The sequence below is a fragment of the Rhinopithecus bieti genome, unplaced genomic scaffold (assembly GCF_001698545.2).
Source record: "Rhinopithecus bieti isolate Rb0 unplaced genomic scaffold, ASM169854v2 scaffold_39746, whole genome shotgun sequence".
Taxonomy (NCBI): domain Eukaryota; kingdom Metazoa; phylum Chordata; class Mammalia; order Primates; family Cercopithecidae; genus Rhinopithecus; species Rhinopithecus bieti.
Window position 1 is genome coordinate 105 of NW_016816960.1, and position 9896 is coordinate 10000.

At 47.5% G+C, this 9896-nt stretch overlaps 1 protein-coding gene and 1 pseudogene across 6 annotated transcripts in view; both read left to right on the forward strand.

Moving 5' to 3' along the window:
* The first annotated feature begins 1438 nt into the window (after positions 1 to 1438).
* The window catches only part of NME6 (NME/NM23 nucleoside diphosphate kinase 6), an 8661-nt gene continuing 203 nt past the window's right edge, over positions 1439 to 9896 (forward strand). The window contains exons 1-7 of one of the 6 annotated variants that reach the window (XM_017855731.1): positions 1440 to 2380; positions 3027 to 3381; positions 5094 to 5190; positions 6771 to 6873; positions 7440 to 7479; positions 8368 to 8528; positions 8800 to 9896. The exon at positions 8800 to 9896 is cut by the window's right edge and continues 203 nt beyond it. In XM_017855731.1, the coding sequence (XP_017711220.1) occupies positions 3368 to 3381; positions 5094 to 5190; positions 6771 to 6873; positions 7440 to 7479; positions 8368 to 8528; positions 8800 to 8966 (582 nt within the window). In that variant the 5' untranslated portion in view covers positions 1440 to 2380; positions 3027 to 3367 and the 3' untranslated portion in view covers positions 8967 to 9896. Of the gene's footprint in view, positions 2381 to 2803; positions 3382 to 5093; positions 5191 to 6770; positions 6874 to 7439; positions 7480 to 8367; positions 8529 to 8799 lie in introns of those variants that run through there. The other 5 variants (XM_017855732.1, XM_017855733.1, XM_017855735.1 and 2 more) reach the window with 5 other exon arrangements.
* LOC108517613 (rRNA-processing protein FCF1 homolog pseudogene) overlaps positions 9895 to 9896 on the forward strand; it is a 6087-nt pseudogene continuing 6085 nt past the window's right edge.

A 9896-nucleotide genomic window follows, 5' to 3' on the forward strand; every position in this document is an offset into this window, starting at 1 on the left:
TTCCAGTACTTCTTTTCTAATATATGTATCTTAGGCTACAAATTTCCATCTAAGCAAGGCTTTAGCAGTATCAATTTTTTAAAAATTATATCTAAGTACAGTATACATACAGAATTCACATAAGCGTAGCATCGAATGAGGACCTGGTCAGTACTGTTTCTAAATGTTTAGTAAATGTTTTTTATTACTACTGTGAATTGTCCTTTGTCTCTTATGCCATAGCATCCTGGCAATGGGGAGGGGTTTGAGGGTGGGATGGTGAAGGGATTCTGGGACTCCATTTTATTGGAGCATTTTTTTCCCCTTGCTTTTCATAAGGTGACTGTTGGGGAGAGATCTGTGTCACTTATTGCAGTTTGTTACATGCTGGAATGCTGCAGATTTTGGAATGCCATCTATATCAGTTGTCTGGAATTTGGCTTCACATAGGGTTCTTGTCTTCTTGTTCAGCTGGGTTGCTACTGGTTTGCTGGGACTTCTGGAGTCCTGATGATCATTCTGCAAAGGAAGACTCAGGGATGGCGATGTTGGCTGTGGCCTCATCTACAGGGCCATAGTGGTTATTGTGTTGTTTCTTTTGCTGTGTCCTAGAACAGGGGCTTTACTGAACCACCCATATCCTCTGAGAGCTTTGCAACTTACAAGGACTGTTCTCTTCCTTCAGGGGCTGGGATGACTTGCTGATTTAAGCCTCTTTGTTGAGATACAGAGGTGTAGTCATAATGACTGGGATTTTTGTTGCTCATCTTCGAGGAAGATTTGTTTAGGCTTGCCACATTATCCACCATATCTTGTATTTAGAGTAGTTTGCTGGCTAACTCACTGGGTCCTTTGGCCTACTGCAGTTTCAGCTGCTACAGCTCCCTCTGTCTGTGACTCAGGGTAGGGAGAAGTACTGGGTTGTCATTTTTGGAGTCAGGGTTGGGGGCCTGGGGTTTGAGAATCAGAGGTCATGGGTTGAGGTTTAGGGATTAGAGGTTGGGATTAGGAGGTTAGAAGATAAGCATCAAGGCCTCAGGATCTAGAGACCAGGTCTAGGATTAAAGGGTTATAAATTTAGGGACTAGGGCTTGGGTTAGGATTGGAACTGAGTATCAGAGGAGTTAAGGTTAGAGTAGGGGGTGGTGGTCAGGGCTCAAAACAAAAAAGGAAGAAATGCAAGGGTCTCTGGAGAGACTGGAAAAACTTTCCTCAGAAGTTCCCAAAGGTGACTGGGTATCAAGAAACTAATGGGAAGTGGCTTCTTATTGCTGCAGAGAGAGAAGCCATGAGGAGTTGGGGACAAACCTTCCAAGAGGGCAATACCTGTGTAGGCAGACACTGAAGTCAGTTAAATGTGCAAGTTAAGTCTTTAAATTGATGACAGTTATCGTTTATTTTCACTCTTCTCATTCTCAGTGATTTCCCTCAAAAAAACTCCAAGAAACCAAAACACATTTTTTTTTTTTTACCACCTTTATTAAGCCTGTCACCAAGTTTCTGGTCACACCTGCCACAGGTGACCCCCGATCCATTCTCCCTGTCCCCATCCTCTCCATACATCCCAGTACACACCAGGAACACCCCCAGTTCTAATCTCCTCACCCTGGTCTGCTTCAATAGACTCCAGAGTAACGCAACCACCAACCTGCTGCCCGGATTCCTAATTACATGTGAAAGGCCGTTATGACTTGCTTCCCTCAGGCCCTATGCACACCTGGGCTCCAGCCAAGGATTCTCCTTCATCAACCCCCATATTAGTTAGCTACGATCCTTCGTGCCAAGCTCAAAAGACTTTGAAGGGCTGCCTGTGCCCTCGCGATCGAGCGCTTAAGTTCTTTGCCCTCCGCGTACTTCTGACAAATACTGGGCATCAACCATGTTCCAGGAACTACCCTAGACATAGAAAATAACAAGGTGGGCAAGGTTCCCGTCGGTGTCCCTGTTGGCCCGCAACGCCCCCGCCGGCCCGCCACCCTGAACGGGCCCGTCCGGTCCTCTGGCTTCCGCCACTTTGCGTAGCACTGCGTCGGCACCCGGCCCGGCACTCCCTTCCGCCCAGGGCGCCCATGCCGGCTTCCGAGGGGCGGTTCCCACAAGCCAGTTCCGCCGCCCAGGACGGCTTCATCCTCCACTCCCGTCGCGGCAAGTGCACCCGCCTAGGAAACCCGCTGCCCGCTAGGGTTCCTCACACCTCGCTTGACCTCGCTGCGCAACCGAACGAGGACCCCGAGCAGGGCTGCCCAACAAGCGCCTGAAGGACCCCGGGAGGGCCGCAGGCTATCCAGCGTGGCGCCTGGTGGCCGGGCCCTGTGCGGGAGGACAAGGTGAACCCGGAGCCGGACTTCCGCTGCACTGGGGCTCCGAATGACCTAGAATCTGGGGTGGGCTTAGGCCAGGGGTACGAGGGCTGCGCGGTTGTAGGCCTAGAGAAGTAGGGGGCTGGGTCGAGAGTTGAAGCCGTGACCCCGGGGGGGCTGGAGGGCGTGGCCACAGGGGTAGAGGCGCGGATCCGGGCGGTGCATGGGTGGACTAGGACTGGGCCGCCGCCCTCCAGGAATCCGAGTGGTGGCCCGCTCTAGTGCTGGGGGGCAATGTACCGATAGCTTTACTCTTTTTTGGAGACGGAGTCTGGCTCTGTCGCCAGCCTGGAGTGCGATGGCACGATCTTGGCTCACTGCAGCCTCCAACTCCGGAGTTCAAACAATACTCCTGCTTCAGCCTCCCTAGTAGCTGTGAGTATAGGTGCGCGCCGTCACGCCTGGCTAATTTGTGTGTGTGTGTGTGCGTATTTTTAGTAGAGACGGGGTTTCACCACGTTCGCCAGGATGGTCTTGATCTCCTGACCTCGTGATCCGCCCGCCTCGGTCTTTCAAAGTGCTGGGATTACAGGCGTGAGACATCAAGCCCTGCCTAAAATTTTTAATTCTCTGATGGAGTCACCTTTAAGTCGAACAGGATTCTCGACGTGTCCGTTTGTTGTAAACCAAGAGTGAAGAGCGCCACAACTTAGCTGCATTAATAAAGGAACCATGTCCTCCCTGCAGGCCGCGTGTTCTTGCTAGGAGAACCCCTGGCAGCCTGACCTTGGAATAGCTGGATCAGATGCATTCATTGGTTCATTCAGATACTGTTAAGAGCCAGCGGTGTGCTAGGTACTTCTTACACCTTCTGGTGGAGAAGATGGAACTGAAGGAAACTTGCAAGGAGCTGTGAGAAAGTACAACAGGAAGTGAGCTAAGATCATTAAGGTGAGCAGGAGGCAACCAGAGAAAGCACATTCAGGACTGCGAAAACTCACACAAAGGCTGTCAAGCCAGAAGGTCTTTCCAAACTGAAAGGCCCATGAGGTTGGAGCCAGAGAAACTTACGGAGTGTGGGGTTCCAGATGAGGCTAGAGAGGTACGTGGGGAACCACAAGATCATGCAGAGCCTGGGAGGCCGTGATAAGGATTTTGGTTTTTATTCTAAGAGCAGGGTGCCCTTTAAAGGGTTAAGGAGGGGAACCATATGATTAGATTTGCATGTTTGGTTCACTTTGGCTGCTGTGTGGAGATTGTAGAGGTTGGTAGGACAGAAACTGGGAGACCAAAGAGGAGGCTGTCAAGATGTCCAGAGAGGAATGATGATGTCTTAAAGTTACGGTGATAGTAGTTGAGGATTGGAGAATGGTATGGGTTTTGAGATATATTAGGTAGGGAAAATTGCCCGAAGTTAGTGATTGTGTGCATATGAAGAGTGAGGGAGGGGAGGTGTCATGGATGTCTCTGTAGACAACTGCTGAAAATGACATGTTACCACCTGTGGCATTAGGGAGAGTGGGTTGGCTGATCTTGTGCTGGTTAGATTGGGCGTGGCTTTATGGTTTGAGTGGAAAATCAGCTTGAAAACTGTAGAAAGGACATGAATAGAGGAGACCATGACATAATTTCTTTGCTTGCACCAAATTCTAATACCACCTTTAACATGATTGACAGGCTTTAGGATAAGATAAATGAGAATGTTGTCTAGACTTTGTCCCTGCCTGTGTTCATGGAAGCCTTCTCTGTATTTATTGACAAATGAGAGACTTTATACACACACACACACACACACACACATATAGTAGAGTCAGGGTCTTGCTTTGTTGCCCAGGTCAAACTCCTGACCTCAAGTACTGATATTACAAGTGTGAGCCACTACACATGGCCAAATGAGAGATAATAGAGATAAGATTTTGAGACAAAGTCTTTACTCCTGCAGAGGTGATCAATTTCTCACATATAACTCAGATTTCACAGTTGGAAAAGACCTCAAAATTCCCATTAGTCCAGTTTATAAAATGCTTTTATGTCCATTATATCATTTCTACAATGTTGAGCTCTTACACCATGCTAGACACTAGGAATACAAAGATGAATAGAATTAAGACTATATAGGTTTATTTAGTAAATAAAATTGATCAAGCACCTTTGTGCCAGGCACTGTTTCAAATGCAAAATGGTTATGACTTGTTCCTGACATTGGAGTTGCGTGTTGACAGGTCTTGCCACTGAGGACAGCTGAGTGTATTAACAGGTTTGATTTGGGCATAGGAGATCCTGATCTCTCCATAATATTAGAATAGAGATGGTGTTTATCCAGCAGACTTTTTGGTATCCTGGCAGCACCTCAGTTCCTGTCCATCAATATTCCAATTCTAGATTTAACAGGAGAGCACTATGAGATGGAAGATTTTAAGAGATTATACCCTTGTGGATAGGCTGTTGAGGAGTATAAGTTGCAAATCCTCTGTAAAATACAAAAGGAAGTTAGGAAGGGATATTGGCAGAGACAGTATTTAAACTTGAGTTTCTTTTGAATGGGTAACTCCTTCATAGGCTTACAGTTGCACCAGATTGTATACTCCACAGGGAAACTTGAATGCTCCCTCTACCACTCCCCTCCCTTGATCCCATGAGCCCAAATGGGCAATTAAATAAAATAATGTATATGGCTTTAAGATGAAACTGTCAGGTTCTTTATGAGTGTCAGGAGTGAGAGCACACGTTGGCTTGCAAGGCTTCATGGCTTCAATGTAGGGAAGGCTGGGAGTGCAGTCCTGAAGGGTTCCTAATACAGCTTTCTAATGGCAGGAGTGAGATGGCCTCAATCTTGCGAAGCCCTCAGGCGCTCCAGCTCACTCTAGCCCTGATCAAGCCTGATGCAGTCGCCCATCCACTGATTCTGGAGGTAAGAATGAATCCTAAGCCTCTACCACATGCCCTGGGAATTGCCACCACTTCAGGTGCCATCAGGCCACTTATGGTGACTGACAACACAGACTTGTGCTGGATGCTGTGGAGGGAAAGCTAGAAGCCATGAACTCTGACCTGCGGAGGCTAAGAATCTATTGGAGACTTGAGGCACATCTAAAATATAAGAAAGGACCCAAAGCAATAATAGAACCAAATCTCAGGACAATGTATATGTGTTCGTTTCTATTGCTACATAACACATTACTCCAGACTTGAGAGCTTAAAACAACACTCATTTGTTACTTCACAGTTCAGTAGTTTAGAGGTCCATAGACTTGGCTGAGTTGTTTGCTTAATGTCTCAAAAGGCCAAAGTCAAGGTATTGGCTGACCAGGCCCTTATCTGGAGGGTCTGGGGGAAGAATTCACTTCCAAACTCATTCAGGTTGTTGGCAGAGTTGATTTCTTAAGATGGAAGGACTGAGGCTGCCATTTCTCTGTTGGCCTTCAGGCAGGAACTCCTGTCAGTTTCTAGAGACCACTCACATCCCTCATCACATGGCCCACTCTATCTTCAAGACAGCTACAGTGCATCGAATCCTCATGCTTTGAATCTGACTTCCTCAGCCTCTAGCCAGAGAAAATGCCTGGCATTGAGCCTTCACAATTCTAATCCCACAGGGCTCATGTGATTAGGCCCACCTGGATAATCTTCCTTTTGATTACAGCAGAATCAACTGATGAGTAACTTAATTATACCTCCAAAATCCCTATTGTTATATAATGTAACATAATCATATTGCATCATATTCACAGTCCTGGAGATTCGGGTGGGAAATCTTGGTGGGGCTCGGGGTCATTTTCACATTCTGCGTACCACAGTTTAATAAATACTAACGGAGTAGCACTGCTAAGTAAGCCCACTGTGGTGCAGAGGAAGATCCAGGCAGTCAGGAATGGGAGCCTGGAAGTGGCAGGACTCAACTGGGCCTCAAAGGAATGGTAAACTTTGGTTAGTGCCAGGAGAAGGACAGGTGTTGCACAGAAGGGAGATGCTGAGGAGGGAATGCATGTGATGGGTCTGAGGGCCGCAGGCAGCCTGGATTGGTGAGACTGGAGAATTGGTACAGAGCAAGGAAAGTATGACCTTGAGCACTGGGCTAAAGTGGTTGCACTTCGTTCCTTGAATAACAGGAACTACTTAACACTTGATCAGAGTGTGACACGTTAATTACAGAGTTTCTCATCTATCAAGTGTGATGGTTTGGAGGGAGTGAGAGAAACTCAAGGCAGGACCACTAATAAGACTTTTACAATGGTCTGAGTGGTGGGTCCTGTGGTCTTGAGCTCAAGGGGCTACAGGTATAGAAAAGTAGAGACAGTGCATCCTATCCCCTTTCACCCAAGGTGCACACTGTAGCTGCATGACTGAAGGTCTTGACCTAACCCCACCTCGTCTTCTCACCCTCCAGTGGGACAAACCCTCAAGTCCTGAGCAACAAGTGGTCCTCATGGTTTCTTTTGGTCAGTTGCAGTCTCCTGATTGATTTTTATTTTGGGGGTGGTCTTTATTCAGGCTGTTCATCAGCAGATTCTAAGCAACAAGTTCCTGATTGTACGAATGAGAGAACTACTGTGGAGAAAGGAAGACTGCCAGAAGTTTTACCGAGAGCACGAAGGTAGGATCAGTAGTCCTCTGAATGGAAGGTGCCTCAATCCGAAGAGGCCAGTAAGAGAGATTTTACCTGGAACACAATGGCAGGCTCTCTGACCTACCAACCGTGTACAGTTGCAGCCAGATTTCTAAAATCTTGGTTTAAAACACACACTTTTCATGATTATCCATCTTTTTTTCCCAAGGAGGGTTCTACCGTGTAGTCCCAACCAGAAACTTAGTTTTATGTCCTGATGTCAGTAGTTAACACACAGTGAATGAATTTTCACCGTCAGACATTGTCCTCATGCTCATTTTTTCATTCAGTTTTCCCAACAACTCTAAAAAGTAAGTGTTATTGTATCCCTCGTACACAGATTAGGAAGCCAAGTTTTGGAGGTTAATGATTTACCCAAAACTACGCAGGTTGTAAGTGGCAGACCTTAGATTCAGACCCAGGTTTGTCAGACTCCAAGGTGCTTGTTCTTTTCTCTAAAACAATTTTTATTCTAGGTAAGGAGGTAGAAGTACAGAAAGTTGCCTTGGGCACCAGGATGAAGGTATCTTGATGAAGGTCCTCTCTCTTTGCAGGGCGTTTTTTCTATCAGCGGCTGGTGGAGTTCATGGCCAGGTACTTCTAATTTGGTTCCAGCATCTTTATCCACTGAGGCAAATCTCCCTGCCCCTAAATGGATTTGTTCATTTCACTGCCGTTCTTTAAAGTTGTAATCAGGCCAGGCACAGTGGCTCATGCCTGTAATCCCAGCACTTTGGGAGGCCAAGGCGGGTGGATCACTTGAGGTCAGGAGTTTGAGACCAGCCTGGCCAACATGGTGAAACCCCGTCTCTACTAAAATTACAAAAACTTAGCCCAGCATGTGGCAGGTGCCTATAATCCCAGCTACTCAGGAGGCTGAGGCAGGAGAATCGCTTGAACCCGGGAGGCGGAGGTTGAAGTGAACCAAGATCGTGGTACTGCACTCCAGCTTGGGCAAAGAGAGTGAAACTTTGTCTCAAAAAAAAAAAAACAAAAAACAAAAATACAAAAAAATTAGCCAGGCATGGTGGTGGGTGCCTGTAATCCCAGCTACTCGGGAGGCTGCGGCGAGAGAATCACTTGAATTCGGGAAGTAAAGGTTGCAGTGAGCCGAGATTGCACCATCGTACTCCAGCCTGGGCAACAGAGTGAGATTCCATCTCAAAAAATAAAGTTGTAATCAATGTCAAGTCTGAAGAAACGTGGGTCTGGGCTGTCACTGAGCCAATGCTGACCTGTTAGGCACCTGTCCTGTGGTGGTTTAGCAAAGTCCCATTGAATGCTGCATAGCCACCCTGCTGATCTCTTCAGGCTTTATGTACACCAGCAGGGGCTCCGTGTCTCCTATTTGAAGCAGCATTGGTGCTCAGCTGGAAAGGCAGGAAAACTCTTATAGAGTGTATGTTTATTCAGGCCCTGTTCACAGCACACCCTCCTAGTCTAGATGGCCAGATTCCTCACATTTGCTTGTTTTGTTCACAGCGGGCCAATCCGAGCCTACATCCTTGCCCACAAGGATGCCATCCAGCTCTGGAGGACGCTCATGGGACCCACCAGAGTGTTCCGAGCACGCCATGTGGCCCCAGATTCCATTCGTGGGAGTTTCGGCCTCACCGACACCCGCAACACCACCCACGGTTCGGGTGAGTCCCCTGTCCATAGCCATAGGATATTTTGGGGTTAGCGGGCAGGCTGTGTGATAGAGTTGACAGCCAGGTCCCTCCAATGAGCTTTCTTCCATTTGTGTTTCTGGTCTTTGTAGCCATGTTGGCAGATGTGGCCTGTGGACTTTCTTTACATGCCCCAGGACTGAAGGGGCAGGCAGAGTAGAGGCTCAGGATTCTGAACCTGATTATGACTGCCTCTTGCTTCTACCATGTGAGAACCCCTTCTCTGTCTTATCTCCCCTTACAGACTCTGTGGTTTCAGCCAGCAGAGAGATTGCAGCCTTCTTCCCTGACTTCAGTGAACAGCGCTGGTATGAGGAGGAAGAGCCCCAGTTGCGCTGTGGTCCTGTGTGCTATAGTCCAGAGGGAGGTGTCCACTATGTAGCTGGAACAGGAGACTTAGGACCAGCCTGATGCAGGTCTATGAAGACAGTGCCTGGACTTTTCTCCTAGACGTCTAGTCTAAAACATTCTCTTAGGACCAGGGGAGCCTGGGCTCATACTGCCATTTCTTCTGGGCACCACCACCTGCCTGAGGGCCTAGCTCACTGTAGCACATCCTCCAGAATCTAGCTTTCTATCTACCTCTTCTCTGGAATGTTCATGGTGGTTCAGAAGAATGATGACTCCTCTTTGCTGAGAACTGTTCATCCTTTCTCAAGAAGAAGCTTGCCAGGCCGGGTGCGGTAGCTCACGCCTGTAATCCCAGCACTTTGGGAGGCTGAGGCAGGCAGATCATGAGGTTAGGAGTTCAAGACCAGCCTGACCAACATGGTGAAACCCCGTCTCTACTAAAAATACAAAATTAGCCGGGTGTGGTGGTGCACGCCTGTAATCCCAGCTACTCAGAGGCTGAGGCAGGAGAATTGCTTGAACCCAGGAGGCAGAGGGTGCAGTGAGCCGAGATTGCGTCATTGCACTCCAGCCTGGGCGACAGAGCAAGACTGTCTCAAAAAAAAAAAAAAAAAAGCTTGTCTAATTGACTTGCCTAAAAAATGCAGTGACTCCAAACAACATTTGGCCTGTCTTCCTCAATAAAAGTCAGTGTTCTCCTGAATCCTTTATGCTGCCACATTTAGGGGAAACTTTTCAGGCTTCATCATTCTGACTTCTCAGCAGCATTCAGTATTGCTTCATTCTTCAGAAACACTCTCTTCTCTTGGATTTTCTGATCCCACACCGTTGGTTTTCTCCTCCGCGTTTTTCTTCATCTCCTTTATCAGCTTATGCAAACATTTATTTTCATAAATTCTCTATTCAAGACATGCTGAAAAATGCAAAGATGGTTAAGATATGATTGGGTTCTCAAGTTGCTAATTATGAATTTCGGTAATCAGCCAACAT